The sequence below is a fragment of the Ochotona princeps genome, chromosome 8 (genome assembly GCF_030435755.1).
Source record: "Ochotona princeps isolate mOchPri1 chromosome 8, mOchPri1.hap1, whole genome shotgun sequence".
NCBI lineage: Eukaryota > Metazoa > Chordata > Mammalia > Lagomorpha > Ochotonidae > Ochotona > Ochotona princeps.
In genome coordinates this window covers 32454931-32477834 of record NC_080839.1, presented here as the reverse complement: position 1 = coordinate 32477834, position 22904 = coordinate 32454931, and the positions used below count along the sequence as shown (strand labels likewise).

At 41.4% G+C, this 22904-nt stretch overlaps 1 protein-coding gene across 2 annotated transcripts in view; it reads left to right on the top strand.

Annotated features, from left to right (window-relative positions):
* Nucleotides 1–3066: 3066 nt before the first annotated feature.
* PPP4R3B (protein phosphatase 4 regulatory subunit 3B) overlaps nucleotides 3067–22904 on the top strand; it is a 44112-nt gene continuing 24274 nt past the window's right edge. For both annotated transcript variants that reach the window (XM_036498044.2, XM_004580127.4), the window contains exons 1-4: nucleotides 3067–3673; nucleotides 4670–4725; nucleotides 14485–14583; nucleotides 18083–18706. In XM_036498044.2, coding sequence (XP_036353937.2) covers nucleotides 3532–3673; nucleotides 4670–4725; nucleotides 14485–14583; nucleotides 18083–18706 — 921 coding nt within the window. In that variant the 5' untranslated portion in view covers nucleotides 3067–3531. The remainder of the gene's footprint in view (nucleotides 3674–4669; nucleotides 4726–14484; nucleotides 14584–18082; nucleotides 18707–22904) is intronic.

Sequence of the window (22904 nt, the reverse complement as noted above, 5' to 3'; positions counted from 1 at the left end):
TAGTCTGTTGCCCCTAATAAATTTTGGCTATTGATCATCAGTCAGTTGGCTCCGTGCACCAAGTCCATCGCTGCAGGACAGCGACAAGAGACAAAGATCCTGTATCACTATAGTTCACTCCCAACTCCTGCAATGGCCAAGGATGGAAACTCCAGTAGCCTGGAAATCCACCTGGTTCCATCTGTCCATCTGCTGCTTTCCCAGGCACAGAAAGGCAATTTTAGCAGCTGTGATTCCAGAAAGGGATGTCAGTGTTTAAAGACTGATTCCTTTAAAAGACTGACAGAGATCACACTCCCATTCCCTGACTCTGGAAAGGCCTACAATAACCAGGCCCGGGCCAGCAGAAGCCTTGAACTCTATCCAGGTCTCCCAGCTGGATGACAGGGACCCAAGTACCGTCAGTGCTGGCACTGTCACATACTGCTTTTCTAGGAAAACTATCAGGAATCTGGCTGGATTGAAACAAAGGAACCAAGACTCAAACTAGCACTCCAATATGGAATATGGGCATCCCACAGGGTGGCTTAACCTGCCATGCTACCATGGTAGTCCATATCATAGGAGTCTGGTATCCAAGGCAGGTCCTTAGAACCTATCCCCTGCGAATATCAAAGGATAACTGGATACACACATACATACAGAGACGCTTAAATTTACTTGTTTATACTTAAAAATCTCTGGAATAGGAGGGCACGGTGCAAATAAAAAGTAATAATTTTGAGACAGCAATTATAGAGCATTAAATCAAATGTACAATTGTTTGGACCACTCATTTGTGATGTTCTGGCAACAGACGTTGGAAATGTAGTGGTGCTGACATCAAGAGGGAAATCTCAATGGCAGGAGGTCGGGATGGAAAGGACACTTATTTTTTACCATATACTTTTCTCTGCCTTTTAAATTTTGTATATGTAAAGGCATTTCATATTCAACACAGGGGGGCTGTGGACTTATTTGGGTAGCAACTCTGATGAACCTCAAATGTGGTAGAGTACTGCCCTTCAGCTGCATAGAGGAATGGGCTTCGTGCTCTCTGAGCGTTCCACAATGGCACGAATGGACTGCGGAGCCCATGGAATACAGAGATGTGTCCACCTGGCGCTCTGGGTACCCTGGAGTTCCGACTACAAAAGCTCCCCTGCTTCCAGGATCTGCATTTTGAAGTCCTCTTGTCATGTTCTGTTCTCCGAATGGACAGCAAATGTGCCTACATTCAAGCAGTCTGGAGTTGAACACATGTGGCTGGGATGTTCTGTCACACTGGGCTCAAGAGTTGTGTGAAGCTTTTTTCTGACTCTTACAAGAAAACGTTTTCTCTAGGTTCAAAAATATTTAGAAAAAATTTTTTTTCCCTATCACTTTGGCTTTTGAAAGTCTGACAGACAGGAGAGCTCACTCTCAGTCTACCGGTTAACTACCCAAATGGTCAGCACTGAGCCAGGCCCAAGTGGAGCTGCCAGGACCCAAACCACAGCGTGGAAAGGATCCACACCTTTAAGAGGCTATGCCACAATGCCAGTAACCAAAAAAATTTTTTTCCAGAGACACTGATCTTTCAATCCATTGGGTCACAGCATAGCTGGGCTAAGGAGAGGCCGGGAGCCTGGAACTCAAGCAGTTCTCTCAGGTGAGAGGCAGGGATCCAAGGACTTGAGCCATCAGCAGCAGCCTCCCAGGGTGGGCATTAGCAGGAAGCTGGATCTGAAGCAGGGGGGAAGAGCCAGGCACTCCAACATGGCATCCAGACACCCCAAGCTGACACTTGTGGCTCTGCCAAATGACCCCCTCAACTTATTCCACCTACATAATTCACAGAAATTAATGAACTCCACTATTTGATATATTACAATGAGTGAGCTCAAGTACACATTCTGAGGTACCCAGTAGGTTAAAAACAAAAGTTAAGATTTTGAAAAATTTTTAAATTAGGCACCTGCTCTGTGTAAGTGACTGTCCCATGTTTTAATGCTTCAAAGGGTGTCCACATGTATGTGACCTAATGAAAACATAAGCACCTTTTGACAAGCTCATTGCTAAGGAACGACTACAACTCCCAAGATGCACTGTATAGGCTACATAGGAATCTTGCCGACTTTCCACATTTCAGGCTACCTCATGGCCCAACAAGCCAAGGGACTGCAATTGGAAAACAGAGTAAGGGGATTCCATCTAGAACAATCACTGGCTGACGTCAACTACAAGGCGAGGTGGCACAGCACGTGACCTGTGTGCACCACGCAGGACTCGACCAAATGAATGGTGAGAGAATTCTGCCATCAGTGCGCAAAGCCTCCCCAGGCAGGACGCAACCCACGCCCCGAGGAGGAGCTCCAAACACCAACACCAGGCTCCCCGCCACTTCCTCAACTTACCCTCAGACTCGTCTGCTCAGGAAGCACAAACTACGCTTTCCAATCGCCCGCTACCAAGTGCCTGCCAACAAAAGCCTGCTTCGGCGGGAAATGGGAACCTCAGGAAACATTCCCTGGCCATTTACTGTCCACAGAACGCATCCTGGACAGCCGCTTAGCTAACTCCATAACGAATCTGAGCGACTTTGGGTACGACTGAGAGGATTCAGCGTCCCTACGTCTCCACACACAGTTATTTTTTTCGCTCTTTAACAAGGCTGACTGGGTGAAAGTCCACCAAACAGGGCGAGGCACTCGGGCCGAGTTAGTCCTGTGCGAGGTTCCACGCTTCCCACGAGTGTTCCCAACGCTCTCAGGCCTGGCGCTCGGGTGGGTGGGCGAGGGCCCGAAGGCCGACCCTCCGGCAGCCCATTCCCCACGGGAGCCCGTCCCCCGCGGCAGCCCGTCCCGCGCGGGAGCCCGTGCCCCATGGCCGAGAACCCGTGCTCCAAGGGAACCCGTCCCGCCCGGCCGACAGCCCGTCCCACACGGCAGCCCGTACCCCACAGGAGCCCGTCCCGCACCGCAGCACGTCCCGCACGGCCGGGAGCCCGTACCCCATGAGAGCCCGCGGGCGCCGCCGGGAGCTCGAGAGAGCCGCGCGCCCGAGCGCCCCGAGAGGCGGGGCCCGGAGCAGCCTCGCTCGGCCCTCCCACCTCGGCGGCGGACCCTCCTCGCGAGAGCGCCCGGCCAACAATCCGGCTCTCGGAGCGCGTGCCGAAGCGGGGATGCTGCGCCTTGGACTCGTCGGCTGCCGTAGCCCCTGCTAGGACAGCCCGTGCGCAGCGGCTGCGGGAGGAAGAGAAAGGCAGAGTCGGGTTACAAGATGGCGGATTTGTAGTAGTTCCCGCGGCGCCAGGAGAGCGAGCGAGCTCGGGGGGGAGGGCTGAAGGGAGGGGAGGGGGGGTGTGCGGGGGTGAAGTGAGAGGTAACGGGGGTTCCGGGTGGAGGAATCGGGTCGGCTCCCTGTCACCCCCTTTTCGGTGTCTGTACCTTGGGAGTCATGTCCTCGGGCGCCTCCGGAGCCGCCGCCGCCGCTAGCGTCTCTCAAGAATGAGGGACGCTGACTAGGTGTGCGAAGAGGCGGCGGCCGGAGCGGAGGGGGACGGCAGCCACCATGTCGGATACGCGGCGGCGAGTGAAGGTGTATACTCTGAACGAAGACCGGCAGTGGGACGACCGGGGCACCGGGCACGTCTCCTCCACGTACGTGGAGGAGCTCAAAGGGATGTCGCTGCTGGTTCGAGCAGAGTCGGACGGTAAGGTTATTGGATCGGTGGAACAGGGGGCAGTGCCTTGTGCTGGGGCACGGGCTGGGGTGTAGGCCCTGGCCCGGACAGCGCGTTGGTTTTAAGCCTGCTTCGCTACGGTAGAGAAAAAATAAAATAAAAAACTACTTTGTCCGGATTTATCCTCAGACGCGGGTTCTGTTCCTCCGCCTCCCATCCCTGTTAAGGATTTGACCCTTTCCTCGCCAGTGTCTCATCTTTGGATGAGATTTAACGTGAGAGCAGGAAATAGGCAAAGGCCAGGTGAAATTACATGTGAAGTTACGTGTCCCTTTCTCCCCCTTATATCTTTTCTTACCCATTATATGTCTAATGCAAAAGATTTGATGAAACAGATTTTTTTTTTACCAGCGCAACCCAGTTGTCCTAGGAGACAGGTGCTGGGGGAAAACCTAGACACTTTTTCCAGGGAACGCTGCAGCCTGTTGCCACGATGCTTACACGCTCAAGCATCTCTTCAGTCAGGAATCCCTCCAAACTTCCTTTGTGGCGGGAGCTGTGAAAGTGTGTACCTTATGATAGAAACAGGGCACCAGAGCAGCTTGTAAACTGAGGCTCCTTGATTTATTGTACCAGTCATGTGAGTTATTTTAATACTATAATATGTAGATTCATAATTAAGATACTTCTTACAGAGTAATCAGAATGCCTGACTTGAACAACTGGTGTGTGCAGATACAAGAAAAAGTCTCATTTTATTCTGAACAAATTTTGTACTGTTGAGATTTTAGTCACATTCCAGTTTTTTGTAGGGTTGAACTGAAAATGGAATGGAAAAACTTGTTCGAAGAGTGACTGCAGGCAGTTGCTTACAGTTGTCAGTCAGTCTCCTCAGCTTCTTGATATGAATGTTGCTGTTAGACTTGTTTTTAATGTATCTTCCTGTATGCAAGATTTTGCAAATTGAAATGTATTTGTGTATTCGTATATATGTGACTGAGATGTATGTATCCTTTTATCTTTCAGGATCACTACTTTTGGAATCAAAGATAAATCCAAACACTGCATATCAGAAACAACAGGCAAGTAGTTGTTTATCTTTATTTTGAAAGACTTCATCTGTGATCAAGGAAGTTTTAATCTAAGATGGGAAACCTTTCCTGACAAGAAAAGGCATGTTTGATAAACACAGTTGCAGACCTTGTATATTGCAGATTAAAGGGTTCAGACTGAAAAGTGAAACATTTTGTATTCTCAGTCATTTATTGACATCTTTGAGTTACCCATTGCTGATTTATATTAGGATATGATGTATTCTTCCGTTTTATTTAACCACTGATTGGCCATTTCTCTTCTATGTACTGTGCTCTAAACCTTTTATTATGCATCACATTAAAGGAAACAACAACTCACATTTGTGAAAGAGAAGCATTTAAATTCGATTCTTTAATTGTACATTTTACAATAATCAGTGATTATTTCACAAGTGTGTACATTGCCAATTATGTAACATTTTCTGTTAATATTGTCTTGGTAAAGAAAATCTGTTGCATTTTAGGTGTGCCTCTAATTATTTGATCTGAAAATGATAACAGTGATTAAACCTTTCATTCTGTGAATGTTTTTATTTTTATTATGAAATATATCAATTTAAAAGTACAAAGAGTGATATAATGGGTGTCTGTAACCACCTTTAACAATGTTAACATTATAACATATTTGTTTCAAATCTTTTTGTAATGTTGAACATTGTGGATACACTTAAAGCCCCTTTTGTATGATCCCATTCTGTCCATTTCCCATTCTTCATATAGTTAATTGCTATTCAAATTGATATGATGTACATATTTGTGTACATGCTCTTATACCCTTTCTGTGTATATATGTATCCATAGATAATATGTAGTCTTTCATGTTTTCTTAACTTTATACAGTTGGTATCTCACTGTATTCTTCAATTTGAACTTTTCACTCTTTTTTTTTTAAATATAGATCTAGTTGTTTACAAAAAAACACTGTACAGTATTTTTAGTGTTTTTGATGTACTATTTACAGCTGTTAGATATTTGCCTTATTTCCAGTTTACTGTATATGTGCTATGTGAAGTCAATATAGCAAACATTTTTGGAAGAAATGAGAAATTATTTTAGGATTATATTGATAACATCATTGTCTACTTCATAGCACCACTGTCTGCTTCAAGGTCTGTGAGAATTTGAATGCTCAGAAATAGTTGGAAATAAAGTTGTCTATTATACAGCTTGTTAGTTGTGAAAGTCTCGCAATTGAATAATTGTTTTGTATATGTTGCATTCTTACCCAGATTTTTAAATATTTGAAAGATTTTCAGTATTTAACTAGTAGGTTTTTCTCTGGTTAGAAACTGTTGTACCTTTTTGGCAGAGAATCAAATTAAAAATGTCCTGGATTGAACACCAGAAGATTTCCTGTATTTTAGACTTTTTAAAGTAGGCATTTAAGTAAATTTGATTTCTAAGACAAATGACTGCTTTGTATTCCTACACTTAATTTTATCAAATAGCCACTTTTGGTTTGTTTTTAGTTTACTTACATAAGGTGAAATAAAGATTATTTGAAAGAAAGTTATAGAGAGAGGGAAAGAGAAATTACATGCTAAGTGACTCCACATGGCCAAAACAACTAAGGCTGGGCTAGGCCAGAGCCAGGAACCTTGAGCCTCCTCAGAGTCTCCCAAGAAATGCAGGAGCTTGAGTACTTGGGCCATCTTCTACTACTTTCCCAGGAACACTGGCATTCGTACTTTTTTTTTTACTGGCTTTAAAATAAATTGGAGTTTAGCTGAATGTCAACAGACTATGAAGGATTATCATTGGTTTGTTTTTGTGTGTGATATTACAGAATGGTAAAGAGAAAATGTACTTATCTGATAACCTTGTAAAGTATCAAACAAATTGAAAATAGGAAAAAATGTTTCTCAGCATCAAATAAAATGCCTGTTACGTGTGTCAGAATTTTAGGTTGTTTAAAAGTGATCCTGTTGATCTTGACAGAATCAAAATCAGTCACAAGAACATATACCTATTATATTTGACGTAATTGTTTGTTAATGGATTTAGGAGTTAACTACAGGTAAGTTTGCCTCTCATTTGATTAGGAGACAAGGTATAGCAGAAAACAGTTACAAAATGATGAAGTGTGTTAGGCCGATCTTCACTGAAAGTGTTCCACAAGTTACACAACTAAGATGCAGAAAGGCCAAAATTCTTAACTGATGCTGACATAGACCAACACAATTATGTATATAAAAAATGAACTTGTGCTCCATAGGTATGGGCAATAGAAATTTAGAGAAAGGAGAGGTTGGTATAATCTGGAATCATTAAGAAAACTTTAACTCTTTGTAGTCATGTTTGCAGAAGGAACTCTGATGAGAAAGGAAGTAATATGCTAGCTACAAATGATATTAGGCTGTTTGAGAGCTGCTTACTAAACAAGAGGGAGTTAGTACGGATTTTTGAATAATTGCCTAAAATGCTGAAAGTGATATTGTGGTACTGCCATGAATAATAAATTGAGAAGGGAAGCGTATAAGGGCTTTGATAGCAAGACCTCTTGTAGTAATTCAGATACCAACAAAGAAACTGTTTGAGTGTGGTAAGTGAACTTAAAAGGAAGGAACAGAGACCTTGTACATTCAAGAAAATGCCATATGATTTGGTGAAATTAGAACCAAAGGTCATTGTGGTGGGTTTGAGTCTGGGAGTTGGAAAATGATGACTGTATCAAGTAGGAGACTGAGTACGTTTACTTTAACATTTGGCTTGCAGTTTGTTGGTTAGAATAAAGAGTGATTAAAAGCCTCTAGTGACGCTTCCCCCACCCCAGATTATGTCTATACACTTGAACCTGCTGAATGCCATCCATATTGTCAATTATTTGTGTACCTTCCCAGAGGTGTACATATTTAAAATTACATTGGTATTATTTCATCAGCTTCAAGGGTAGAATATCCTATACTGCTCTATAACTTGTTTTTCTCTCCTCCCCCCATTTAAGCTTTGAAATAATAATATTAAAATATATTGAAAGTGCTTATAGACTAGAGGCCTCTTAAGACTTTGGGACAAAACATTGTAACTTAAGAATCATCAAATGAATTATTGGGTGTCGGAGAGTACCTCCTTTTGAGCAAAAACAGAGCTTAGGACTGAATCTTATTGAACTGTTTATATTTATTCATTCAGTTATACCTGGTTGAGTGATGCTTATTGGCCAATTATTATCTTTATTCTCTTTTTTTAAAGTATACTTAGAATATTTACAGAGTTTTTAACAGTGGAATGACATGATCCATAGTAATTAATAATATAAATCTATAGAATTGGAGGTAGTGAGAGGAAGACTGGGTCATTTAGGCTAATGAGGAGATAATGTTGGAATGGGTTAGAGTGATAGAGTTGGAAATAGGTTGGTGAATAAATTGAAGGTAATCCTGATAGGACTGCTTGCTAATAGATTGGATTCAGTGTTGATAATGAGAAGAAAGATGGCAAATATACTGTAAGATTAAGGTTGAGAATAGTCTGGATTTTAGTTACAAGAACATCACTGAGATGAAGATAGAAGTGAAAATGATCACATATCCATCTCTTAGTTGTCAAAATTGAGAATATGGGTATTTAACTTGAGAGCTGTTGTGGGTGATGGACTAATGGATACATGGAAGATTTCAGCTACATTGAATACTACATTTAAACAACACTCAGAACGTGGCTCAGGTACAAGCGTAAGAAAATATAAAATTGATTTGTAAAGACTAGCATGGTGGGTAGATGGAGGGATGTCCTGATGGGAATTTGGAGCCAAAGGAGCAAATTTGGGAAGTTAACCTTTTAAGAGGTCTTTCCTGTGTAGGCCTCTAGACAGATGTTTAGATAAAGCAGAATATCACAGGAGAGAATGCTGCAGAGCATGTTATTAGAGTCCAGCTCTTAAACCTGATACACATTTTGCTATGGTATAGTAACAGGAATATGACCTTAAACATAACAATCCAAGTTGCTGAATTCTGTTCATTTCTAGCTGTATGATTTTCACAAAATTGTCTCTGAAGCTCATCTTTAAAACACAAGAAAGGCACTGCACTACTCTTCTCACATAATAATTATGTTAAGATATTAAAAATGTTTTAGTGTACAGTGAAGTTATGTGTGCTATCCAAGTCCTAACTAATTCAGGGCTGTTCCCATTGTATCTAAATGTAACCCAGATTTTGAAAGATACTACTGCTCTTTGTAAACCCTGACATGGCGTGCATTTTGAACTTCATATTATGCCTTAGTTACAATATTCCGAAGGTCTCAGAAAAAGGAAATGCTGGAGGATGGGAGACTGCATTATGTGGTTAGTCTGACCTCATTTCAAGCTTACACATTGATTTTATGCTGCAAATTGAACTTCATAAATATTGATGTTTCAGTTTGCTGTTATATGTTCCTTTTGAAAAAGTTAGCTCCATCTGTAATGAATTTTGTCATGATGGTTGAGGACAAGGATACAGTTAGTCTGACGAGCATTTTGTTGGAATAGCCCTTGACGGAATGGGTCATTATCATGGGAAAAAGCTGAAACATAGTGCATTCTTTTGATGGAACCACTAAAATAGTTTAAGTGATGTTGTGAATAGGAAATAAAAACTGGAGACCCTTTCCACAAACTTGTTATATACCAAGTTTTAAGTATATTTTTAAAATACCATTTAGGCACTCTATTAAGCGCCCATGATTGAGTGGTATTTGGGTCTGTTTTATTCATGGCGAAACTTCTTTTTAAGATTTTTTTTTATTATTTTTATTGCAAAAGCAGATTTACAGAGAGGAGGAGAGAAACAAATATCTTCCATCCGCTGAGAGAGAAAGATCTTCCATTCACTGGTTCATTCCCCAAGTCATTGCAATGGCCAGAGCTGAACCAATCTGAAGCCAGGAGTCAGGAACTTCCTCTGGGTCTCCCATGCTTGTGCAGGGTCCCAAAACGTTAGGCCATCCTCTACTGCTCTCCCAGGCCACAAGCAGGGAGCTGGATGGGAAGTAGAGCAGCTGGGACTTGAACCAGCACCCATATAGGATCCTGGAGGATGCAAGGAGGATTTAACCACCAGGCTATTGCACCAGACCCTGAAAAAGGTTTTCCTTTCTTTTTTATTGCAAGGGCAGATTTACAGAGAAAAGGAGAGACAGAAAAACCTTCTCTCTGCTGGTTTACTCTCCAGAATGCTCAAAACAGCTGCAGCTAAGCTGATCTGAAGCTAGTGTGTGGGAGACCCAGAAGAAGTTCCTAGCTTCAGATCAGAGCTTCCAAATGAACAAAAGTAATTTTGATGACACATTCCTAGGTCCTTTTAACCAAACAGATTATATTTAAATCATTTCTCAAATTTGACCTACCAGTGCATGGGGACCTTGTTAAAAGTAAGCATTCTTGGGGTGAGGCAGTGATATAGTAGACTAACCTTCCACCTCTGGCATTGGCATCCCATATGATCACCAGTTCATATACTGACTGTTCCACCTTTTTTGGTTTCTTTTTAAGACTTTATTTCTTTATTGGAAAGGCAGATATACAGAGAAAAAGAGATACAGAAAGAAAGATCTTCCGTCTATTGGTTCACTCCCCAAGTGACCACAACCAGAGCTGAGTCAATCCAAAGCCAGAGCCAGGAGCTTCCTCAAAGTCTCCCACACTGGTGCAGAGTCCCAAGTCTTTGAGCCGTGCTCCACTGCCCTCACAGGCCACAAGCAGGAAGCTGGATGGGAAGTGGAGCACCTGGACAGGAATTAGCATCCATATGGGATCCCAGCAGATGTAAGGCAAGAATTTAGCTACTAGGCCACCATGTCAGGCCCTGACTACTCCATTTTCAATCTAGCAACCTGCTTATGACCTGTGAAACCAGCAGTGGATGGCTCAGCCATTGGACCTCTGTACCCATGAGGGAGACTCAGAAAAAGCTCCTGGCTTCAGATCCGTGTAGCTCTGGCTGTTGCAGCCATTTGGAGAGTAAATCAGTGGATGGAAGATAGCTTCTGTTTGTCTCTCCTTCTCCTTGTAACTCTGTGATTCAAATAAAAATAAAAAGTACATCTTAAGAAAAGGTAAGCATTCTTGTGCCTCACTCCTACCTGTCACCAGGGGAGATGCTTGAGACTCTGTATTTTTAACCATTTTAGGAGTAGTCAAGGCCTCTATAAATTCCATTAGGTTTTTGGGATCTTGATCACATCTAGAAAAAGAACTTAGGTTAAGGATGGGAAGGAAAAAATGACAGAAAAGGATGATGAAATCTGGTGTTTGGGAAAAACCTCTTTACATTTGTAACAATTTCTTTTTTTAAGATCCACTTCTTTTTATTGGAAAGGCATACCAACAGAGAGGAGATACAGAGAGGAGTATCCTCAATCTGCTGGTTCACTCCCCAGAAAGCCACAGTGGTGGAAACTGAACCAACCCGAAGCCAGGAGCCAGGGACTTCCTCTGGGTCTGCCATATGGGGGCAGGGCTTTGGGGCCATCCTCTGCTGCTTTCCCAGGCCACAGGCAGGGAGCTGAATGGGAAGCAGAGTAGCTAGAACACAAATCAGTGTCCATATGGGATCCCAGAACTTGGGGGAGGAGAATTAACCAATTGAGCCGTAGCGCCAGGCCCTAAAAAGGCTTCATTGTTTACTGTGGCCTTCTCAAAAAGAGTCAAAATGGAAAGAGTCTTGGATGCCTGGATAAAGACTTTTGGATGCTTTCTGTCTTATTAGTGATATCCTAAATGAAATGTACAGTCTGAAGATTTGGCTTTTAAGAAGAAATCTTGTCATGTCTTCTCCCAAAAGGAGATAATTGAGTTTTGTTAATAATTAATTTGAAAGGTGGTCAGGTGTCAGAACAACCACAATATTCTGAAGGAAGAGTAATGTCTCCATGAAAATTTTACCTACTGTTGTGAATTATTGTGATTCCTGTGTATAGAGAAGTGCAGGTATTTCTTTTTGGATAAAAGTATTCATTTTTATTTAAAAGGCAGATTTACAGAGACAGATTTTTCATCTGCTGGTTCACTATCCAAAGGGCTGCAATGGCCACGCTGAGCTGATCGGAAGCCAGGAGCTTTTCCAGGTCTCCCACTCAGGTGCAGAGTCCCAAGGCTTTGGGGCATTCTCTGGTGCTTTCCCAGGCCACAACCAGGGAGCTGGATGGAAGCAGTAAATCTGATAAGAAACTGCCATTCCCCCAGAAGTGAGAGTCGTTAAAAAGATTATTAAAGAAACAGTAGTCAGTACTGAAAACAGAGCACTCTATGGCACTCTATAATATTAAATACATATTTGCTTCTGCTGCCACTTGTAGATGTATTATGCTATTACTATATATTGGATTTTAAGATGATAGTAATTTTAAGAACTAGCAGGAGTGAACTTTTAGATGTGGACTGTAAGACTCCACATCACACATCAGAGTCCTGCATCTAGCTCTTTACTCCAGCTCCTCCCATTACAGACCCTGGAGGAGAGCAGCGAAGGTGCAAGTCATTGGATTCCTGGAACCCACAAAATGAGACCCTGGCTCAGCCTGGCCTCACTGTAGGCATGTGGCTGTGAACCAGCAGAAAGGAGCTCTGTCTTCTGTTTCTCCCTGCTTGCTGTCTAACTCTCAAATTTAAAAGACAAAGCAAAAATAAAAATAACTCTAATTGGAGTCATTAGAGTTCAGATGTTTTTATTTAGATAAACCATTTCTTCCTATTTTACAAAATATTACTTTAGGCAACCTGAGTTACACCAGAGTAGACTAGAAAGGTTCCAAGATAACTCAGAGGAAATTCAAGGGAGCCTGACAAGATTCCTTTGTCTCTGAATTGTAGCCACTGTCTCTCTGACCAGAGTAACTTTTTTCTTCTTCTTTTTGCAAAGTCAGATATACAGAGAGGAGGAGAGACAGAGAGGAAGATCTTCCATCCGATGATTCACTCCAAGTAACCCCAACGGCTGGCACTGCACCGATCCAAAGCCAGGAACCAGGAGCTTCCTCCTGGTCTCCTGCACGGGTATAGGGTCCCAAGGCTTTGGGCCGTCCTCTACTGCTCTCCCAGGCCACAAGCAGGGAGCTGGATGGGAAACGGAGCTGCCGGGACTAGAACCAGCGCCCACATGGGATCCCAGCATGTTCAAGGCGAGGACCTTAGCCGCTAGGCCATCATGCCAGGTCCCAGGGTAGCTCTTTTGATCTTATTTTAATGAAGGTGTAAGAACCTCTCCTGCAAATGTGGGAACAGCCAGAGCATTTCAAACCCAAAAGTGAACTGATAAAATTTTGAAAAGATAACAATGCTTGCAAATTTCTTTCCCAAGAGCAGTAGCTAGGAAGAAAGTAGAACATCAGTTTTCAGCTATTACATGATTAATAAGAGTATTAGTCTAAGACCTAAATGAATAAAAGAATAGTTTAGAATTATTGGTGAAACTTTAAAAATCGCAAAATGTTTTTCATATAAGGACTTATCTTGGGGGACCAGCGCAATGGCTGTAGTGCCTAATCCTCCACCAACAAGCACCAGCATCCCATATGGACGCCAGTTTATGTTCCAGCTGCTCTACTTCCCATCCAGCTCCCTGCTTGTGGTGTGGGAAAGCAGTGAAGGGGGTGGTCTGAAGGGGGTGGTCCAAATCCTTGGGAGCCGGCACCTGGGATGGAGACCTGGAAATGGTTCCTGGCTCCTGGCTTCAGGTTGGTAGGCTCTAGCCATTTTGGAAAGTGAACCAGCAGATGGAAGATGTTTCTCTCTGTCTCTCCTCTCAGCAAATTTGCCATTCCAATAAAAATAAATCTTTTGGGCACGGCACGATGGCATAGTGGTTAAAGTCCTCACCTTTCTCGTGCCGGGATCCCATATGGGTGCCGGTTCTGGTCCCAGTGGCCCCACTTCCCATCCAGCTCCCTGCTTGTGGCCTGGGAAAGCAGTTGAGGACGGCCCAAGGCCTTGGGATCCTGCATCCGTGTGGGAGACCCGGAAGAATTCCTGGCTCTTGGCTTTGGATCAGCACAGCGCCAGCCGTTGTAGTCACTTGGGGAGTGAATTATTGGACGGAAGATCTTCCTCTCTGTCTCTCCTCATCTCCGTATATCCGCCTTTCCAAAAAAAAAACAAATAAAACAATGAAAGTAAATCTTTTTTTTTTTCTTTTTAAGGCCTTCCCCTTACGAATCTATGATTGAGTAATGAGTTTGTATTTCTTGATGTCAGGTGAGGTTAAAAGTGCTAGTCAGATGAATAATTACTAAGTATCATATTTTGGGAGAGTGTAAAGTCAATTCATTTGTATCTTTTTCAAAAAAATCAGTTTTAGCCACTAAATTCTCATGTATGTTAAAAATTTGCTTGAGTGTTGCATAGTAATTATAGTGTTTAGATGTGCTTATATTTTAAGTTAAATCAGAACCTTAACTTCTAACACAAAGGTTGATGACTTGTTCCTAAAAACATACCGATTCTTTTGGTAGGCATATAAATTGAGGACATTCTAGGAGAACACTTCGTTGAATATTGGCTTTATTTTCTACAACCTTAAGCTACTGTCTTGTTTTTGGTGTTACTTGTTAGTGTCAAAACTATTATTTCAATGTTAATATTTTATAAAACTTTTAGAGTATAAAATATAGCTCTGCAGTAATTACATTAATGTACATTGATTGTGCATACCCGAGGGCTTTTACCATTGCTGTGCTGTTTCTAGTCCTCTTGATTTTTACTTCTACTGTTAGTTATTTGCTAATGTGATGATATGGAAATTTTATTTATTTATTTTTAAACAGGATACATTAATTGTTTGGTCAGAAGCTGAGAATTATGATCTGGCTCTAAGTTTTCAGGAAAAAGCTGGCTGTGATGAAATCTGGGAAAAAATTTGCCAGGTAAGAGTTTTTAAAATAATAAAGTTTTCATGCACTTTTTTTTAACCCCTGAAGGTATATTCATATTGTAAAAAAATAATCTGTAGTGAGAGACAGTGGTAGTCTAACCTAGACATGTTTTATATTCTACAGCAAATTATTTTGCTTAAAATTTAAAAGCAAGAAACAGTTCTGTTTTAATGTGCAGTCTGGGAGGTAGCCGATGATGGTGAGATATTTGGGAGCTTGCCTCTCGTGTGGAGACCCAGGTTGAGGTTCGGACTCCAGGCAGAGGCAGAGGCGGGCACCCAAGCACTTGATTGTACCTACTACCTCCCAGAGTACACACTGTAGCAAGCTGGAAATTCTGAAGCATTAGCCAGGACCCAATTCCAGACACTGTGACATGATGCACAGCGATCCCGAACAGGTGGTCTTAACCACTGCTCCAAATGGCCACCTTGGCTTTAGTCTTTGTAGAAACTTTTCCACCTTTGGAAGGAATTGTAGGTTTGGCCACACAAACAATCCAGCAAAGTTAATTCTTCATTCTATAACTCAGTATTATACTGCATGAAATTCTGCAGAACCATATTATTACATTTTACATTTAATTCTAGTAAGTCACTGCTGATCATCTCTGTCCCCCTTCCAGTTTTTATATATTTGAGAGTTAAAGACACAGCCCCCAAGAGTTCACTTAACACATTGGCTTGGGCTGGTATAGCTAGGAACATAATCCAGGGCTCCCCAGTGTGTGGCAGGAACTGCGTTAGCAGGAAACTAGAATTATGAGCTATAACTGGAAACTGAAGACAGGCACTCTGATGGAGGACATGAGCAAAGGAGCCATGCATCTCGAAAGAGGATCAGAAATAACCAGTGGATAGCACTAAATAACTATCTGCAGATCCTTGAGGTAATGTGGGGTTAATGGGTCAGATTAGTGAAAGCTTAGGAGAAAATCCCAGAAGTTTGTGAGGATTAATATCAGATAATATAGAATTAAACATATTGTAATCAAGTAAATACTTCTGGAGCTAGTTTTTTTTTTTTAAGATATATATAGCTCATATATATATATTTTAAGATATATACACACACACATATATATATGTGTTTAAAAGATAAAAAGTGACATTTCATGTGCTGTTTCACTTTCCAAATGGTTGCCCGGGCCAGAGCTAGACCAGGCTGAATTCAAAACTTGAGAGTCCTGTCCAGGTCTGCCCTGTGGGTAGGCGGGACCCAAGCTCTTGTGCCATCTTTTTTTTTTTTTAAAGATTAGTTTTTATTTCAAAGTCAGATAGACAGAGAGGTGAAGAGACAGAGAGGAAGATCTTCCATCCGATGATTCACTCCCCAAGTGAGCCGCAACGGGCCGATGCACGCCGATCCAAAGCCGGGAACCTGGAACCTCTTCCAGGTCTCCCACGCGGGTGCAGGGTCCCAATGCATTGGGCCGTCCTCGACTGCTTTCCCAGACCACAAGCAGGGAGCTGGATGGGAAGTGGAGCTGCCGGGATTAGAACCGGCGCCCATATGGGATCCCAGGGCGTTCAAGGTGAGGACTTTTAGCTGCTAGGCCAACGCCCCCGGGTCCCCTCTTGTGCCATCTTACACCTCTTTCCCAAGCACACTGACAGCCTCAGATGGGCTTCTGTGAGATGCCAGCATTGTGGGCAGCATCTTAGCTGGCTACACCACAATGCCAACCCCAGTTCTTTCTTAAGCGTAATTGAAGTTATCTTCATTTAAAATGAAGTATAAATTAGCTTACTTGAGTTTTTATTTATAAACTCATCCTTTTTCCTTCCACCTTATACCCCTCTTCCTTGGTGGAGCTCTGGATTCCTGGCTTCAGCTGGCCCAGCCCCAGCTGTGGAGGACATTTGGGGAGCAACCCAGAGGAAATAGGATCTCTGTTTCTCCCTCCCTCTGTCACTTTGCCTTTTGAATGAATATTTAAATATAAACAAAATAGACTTTATATTTTAGAAGCTTTAGGATCATAGTAAAAGCAAATATTTTTTCAGAACTGAGTTGCAAAAATTTGAGAAAATCATGTTTTCTGACACGCAAAGAATGAGTTTTAGTTTAATTGGACTCAGTATTGCCCTTATCAGGTCAGTGTGATGGGTGTGGTAGGTTACTGTAAGAGTCATACTTAGGCTCTGGCACAAGTGTTCAGCCTCAGAGTGCCTGCTCCAGAGCCAGCTGCTTTGCTTCCAGTCCAGCTTCTTCTTCACTGCTCCTGGCAAGGCCAGGTAAAGATGGCCAAAGTACTTGGGCACCTACCACCCATCTAAGAGACCAGGATGGAGTTCCTAACGGCTTGCTTTGACTGCTTAAACCAACGAGTGAAAGATATCTCTCTCTAATAAATAAATCTCTTTTTGTTTTTAAGTCATACTGATTTTGAAGGCAAACAGCATTACCTGCTGCAGAATTATTGGGTATAATGAAGTTATTAGAAAATTATTCATTACTATATACTTTAACATCATAACTTCACATCAGCTTAAATTTTCATGTTTTCATTGATCAGAATTAAATTGAGATATTTGTGGTTGAAATGATCTGCAGCCAATGAGAGGTTTTAGTTTTATTTGAAAGAGAGGAGAGACAGATCTTTCACCTGCTGGCTCATTCCCCAAATGGTCAAAGAGCTAGAGCTGAGCTGATCTCAAGCCTAGAGCTTCTTCCGGGTCTCCCATGGGTGCAGAGGCTCAAGGACTTGAGCCATCCTTCACTGCTTTCCCAGACCCTAAGCAAGGAGCTGGATCAAAAATGAAGCAGCCAGCACATGAACCAAAGCCCATATGGAATGCCAGAGCCGCAGATGGAGGCTTAGCCTAGTACATTACGGCCCTGGCCCCAAATAATTGTACTTTTCCCCACCAGACTTCACTTTCTTCTTAATTTCTGTTAAAAGAACAGATTTTATCTATCTTAGATACAATTGTGAGACAACCAACTTCTCCCTCAATCTTCTTCCTTTTATTTTTGCAATAACGTAATTTCAATTTACTTTATAATCACAAGTTTAATACACCATTAACGTAGTGTGCAACAAGTAAAAAGTAGAAAAACCACTCTCCTTGGAAATATAGACAAGGACTATAAACAATAATCAAATGATCAGATGTCAGTTTCTTATACAGTGTGATTTTGTGTTCTATGCTACCACGTATCAGAGAAAACATGGTATTTGTGTTTTGGGGACTGGCTTATTTCACTAAGCATAATGATTTCCAGTTGCATTCACTTTGTTGCAAAATACAGGATGCATCCTTGTTTATGGCTGAGCAGCATTGCATTGTTTATAACGCAGTTTCATGTCGAATCATTAGTGGATGGATATTTGGGTTGATTCCATATTTTACTATTGTGAGACTTCACAACAATAACTTACTTTTCATATAATTTTTTTAACCTAATTTCAATTGTCATTGGTTTGATTTCCAAAAATGTTTAATTATATATATCAAGGTAATTCCCTGTCCTTGGATAATTTCAGGTTCAAGGTAAAGACCCATCTGTGGAAGTGACTCAAGACCTTATTGATGAATCAGAGGAAGAACGATTTGAAGAAATGCCTGAAACGAGTCATCTGATTGACCTGCCCAGTTGTGAACTCAATAAACTTGAAGAGATTGCTGATTTAATTACCTCAGTTCTCTCCTCACCTATCCGTAGGGAAAAGCTGGCTTTAGCCTTGGAAAATGAAGGTTATATTAAAAAACTTCTGCAGCTGTTCCAGGCATGTGAGAACCTAGAAAACACTGAAGGTTTACACCATTTGTACGAAATTATTAGAGGAATCCTGTTCCTAAATAAGGCAACTCTTTTTGAGGTTATGTTTTCTGATGAGTGTATCATGGATGTCGTGGGATGTCTCGAATATGACCCTGCTTTGGCTCAGCCAAAAAAACATAGAGAATTCTTGACCAAGACTGCAAAGTTTAAAGAAGTTATACCAATCACAGACTCTGAACTACGGCAAAAAATACACCAGACTTACAGGGTACAGTATATTCAGGACATCATTTTGCCTACACCATCTGTTTTTGAAGAGAATTTTCTTTCTACTCTTACATCTTTTATTTTCTTCAACAAAGTTGAGATAGTCAGCATGCTACAGGTAAGTAACCTGAAATATTTATCATAATTCTGTTTTCACGTAGGCTGGTTCCTCAATAGTTCAAACTTGTATTCATGCTCTTTTATTTTTAAGATTTAATTTGTTTACTTGAAAATAAGTATTTATTTTTTGGTTTATGAAAGAGAATAATTTTCTAGTGTATCCACTTCAAATTTTTCCATTTATTATAAATAAATTCTCTTATCTACATAACTTGCCATTATAACCCCTTTTAAGTATAAAATACAGATACATTAAGTACATTCACAGTGTTACATAACAATCACTATCTCCATTTCTACAACTTATTCATCATCTGAAATAAAAATTCCAGTTGCACTAAAGAGTAGTTTTCTGTGTCTTTTCCCTTGTGATAACTACAATTCTCCATTTCTGTGGATTCATCTTATTATATGTACCAATGATGTAGCTATTTTTATTTAATTCTGAATTACACATTTATTAAGATGTATCTAAGTATGTATTCTTTCAAGTGTGTATTTAGAATTGAGAAACTCAATATTTTTTAGAAAGTAATGTTATTTACTGTATGTTCATCTAATTCTTTTTCTTTTTCATCTAATATTTTTACATGTTGAATTTTTAACAGTGCAGGAAGCCAACATTTGCAGATTTTTATTTATTTTTATTGGAAAGTCAGATATACAGAGAGGAGGAGAGACAGAGAGGAAGATCTTCCATCTGATGATTCACTCCCCAAGCGGCCACAACAGCTGGAGCTGAGCTAAGCTGGGCTGATCCAAAACCAGGAGCTTCTTCTGGGTCTCCCACACGGGTACAGGGTCCCAAGGCTTTGGACCGTCCTCAACTGCTTTCCCAGGCCACAAGCAGGGAGCTGGATGGGAAGTGGACCAGCAGGGACTAGAATCAGTGCCCACATGGCATTCTGGCGCATGCAAGGCGAGGACTTTAGCCACTAGACTATCATACCGGGCCCCAAAGACTGTAATTTTATGATAATTAGATGTAGCCTTACAGAAATAAAGTGTGCTTATTTTTCTTCCAGAGAATGTGTTTGATGAAATAGACAAATACTGTGAGTTTTTTTTTTTTTTTTTGGCTTACCATTTAATTGTCTTATATGCCAACAATAATGCTTTTTTCATGTGTATAAATTAAAAGTAAGTAAGGTAGTCAGTGGACACTAAATACTCATTTCCTAAAAGTTAACCCTGACACTTTCAGGTAGAAATTTTTTGACCAGGTATTAGATGTTTCCAAACATCTGGCTGTTTTAGTATACATTTCTGTCTCTTGAGTGAATATTAACCTGCTATGTAAGATGAATTATGTAAGGCAAATAAAAATGTAAGAATTCATTTGAAATATAATGATGTGCAAAGACACATATCATAAACAGTAGTCTAAATTGGGCTAATTAGCTGAGGATTTATATGAAAGCACTTAGTATGGTCACTTGTCCCTTCCATGTACTGGCCCTTACTGTGTACCCTAGTGCGTTTTGACAATCTGTTAAGTGTGACAAACATTTCCAACTAAATGAAGATCAAAATTCCCTGTGTCCTGATTTAAAAATAGACTTGAAAATTGTCTTACTTATTTCTAAAAGAGAATAACAAGTTGAAATGTTTCCGTACAAACAACCTTTTTTACATTTCTAAAAATGTGGAAGATAGGAATCTCCAGTGAAGGAATGATAACACACTTCATATCCATGCTGTTCTGTGTTCCAGTGGCTCGTAAGTTGGAGTTGAATTATAAATAGACTGCACAGGTTCATTGGTTTACTTTTCTTCTTTTTTTTAATGTGTTTTTGCAAATATTAAAGATATGGCACTTGCATTTCTAGTTTTTCGTGCAGGTTACTAGCTAAGTATAGAAAACCCTCAGGCCTAGCAGCTGAAGTCCTCGCCTTGCATGCGCCAGAATGCCATGTGGGCGCTGATTCTATTCCCTGCTGGTCCACTTCCCATCCAGCTCCCTGCTTGTGGCCTGGGAAAGCAGTCGAGGACGGTCCAAAGCCTTGGGACCCTGCACCCGTGTGGGAGACCCGGAAGAAGCTCCTGGTTTTGGATCAGCCCAGCTTAGCTCAGCTCCAGCTTTTGTGGCCGCTTGGGGAGTGAATCATCGGACGGAAGATCTTCCTCTGTCTCTCCGCCTCTCTGTATATCTGACTTTCCAATAAAAATAAATAAATCTTTATTAGAAAAAAATACTAAAACCTTCAAGTATCTTTTAAAAACTGCTAATTTTGTGAGATCAGCATAGTATAAAAAGCCACCATCAGTATTGGTAGCATTCCACATAGGCCCTGGCTGAGTCTCTTATTGCTGCACGAGTAGCCTGGGAAAAGCAGCAGAAGCTGGCCCAGCACTGGCCATTGCAGTCACCTAGGGAGTATACCCATGGATGGACAGTCTCTCTCTGCCCTACTTTCTCAGTACTCTGATTTTGCAAAACATTTTTTTTAAAGTATAATAAAATAATTTGCAGTGATATGCTTATTCCCTTTTTTTGGTAAGCATTTTTTTAAATTGGCTTGTATAAAAAAGATCTATTTACTGTTTCACTCCCCAAATTGCTGCAACTGCCTAGGCTAGGCCAGCATGAAGGCTGGAGCCTGGAATTCTATCCAGGTCTTTTTTACATGGCCCCAAATACTTGGGCCACCTCCCACTTCCTTCCCAGGCTCATTAGCAGAGAGCTGGATTGAAAATAAAGCAACTGGAACATACAGCTGAAGCCCATGGGGGATACCAGCATCACAGGCAGAGTGTATTGGGCCACAGCTTCCGCCTCCAATTTAGACATTTTCCAAGCAGTCCTTTTCTCTGTCCCCTTACCTTTCTCAAATAAATAAAAAAAACAAAATACATTTACTGCTGTATTTTTCTGTTTGTTTGGAAAACTGTTTGATTTTTATTTATTTGAGAGACACAAAGATAAAACTCTGATAGATCTACTGATTCGCTCCGCAGATACCCACAAGGAAGCGTTGAACTAGGGAATGGTAACTCAATCCTGATCTCCAGTGTGGGTGACAGAAGCCAGATAGCCATTACCTACTCCCTTCCAGGGTATCCAATAGCAGAAATTGGAATTGGGGTCAGACCCAGGACTCAAACCCAGGGACTCCAATATAAGATATTGGCATCTCTAGCCCAAACGTCCACTCCTTTCACACCTTTTAATGTCTTAGAGTCATCACAGTGAAAATTGGTTTTTGAGGTTTTTTTTTTTAAGATTTATTTATTTTTATTGGAAAGGCAGATATACAAAGAGGAGAAAAGAGAGAGGAAGATCTTCCATCCCATGGTTCACTCCCCAAGTGGCCACAATGGCTGGAACTGAGCCAATCCGAAGCCAGGAGCCTGTTCTGGGTCTCCCACGCAGTTTCAGGGTCCCAAGGCTTTGGGCAGTCCTTGATTGCTTTCCCAGGCCACAAGCGGGAGCTAGATGGGAGGTGGAGCCGCCGGGATTAGAACCTGTGCTCATATGGGATCCTGGCGCATTCAAGGCAAGGACTTTAGCTGTTATCGTATCACACCAGGCCCCAAAAGTGTTGTTCTAATGTTTTATCATTTACTTAGCACAAGAACATGTTAAGACTCCACTCCAGTTGACTATATACAGTTGTGTTTCTTGAATCCTTCTGTGTGTTTTTGTTTTGTTTTTTGTTTGTTTTTTAAGATTTATCAATGTATTTAGTTGAAACAGAGTAATTCACCAAGTTGTCAGAAAGGCTGGACTAAGCCAGACTAAAGCCAAGATCTTCATCTGTATCTCCCACATAGATGTCAGGCACAAAAGCTTGAGCCATCTTCTGTTGCTTTTCTCAGGCCATCAGCAGGGAGCTGCCAGTACTTAAACCAACTCCATGTGGAATGCCAACTCTTCATGAGTTCTGTTTTAAGTTGCTTTGTGAACTTAACCCGCTGCCAGAGTTTAACTTTTCTTTAAAATTTTTTTTTTTTACTTATTCAAAAGGCAGCATAACAGAATGAGGGAGGGAGAGAAATCTTTCATTTGCTGGTTCACTCTCCACATGGCTGCAGGGGTCCAACCACTTGTATTATATTAGGCTGCTTTCCCAGGCACATTGGCCGAAAACTGGATTGGAAGTAGAGCAACCTGGTCTTGAACCAGCACCAATATATAATGCCAACTCCCAGAATACAGCATTTTTATTCTGTTGTGCAATCTTGTTATTCTTGAT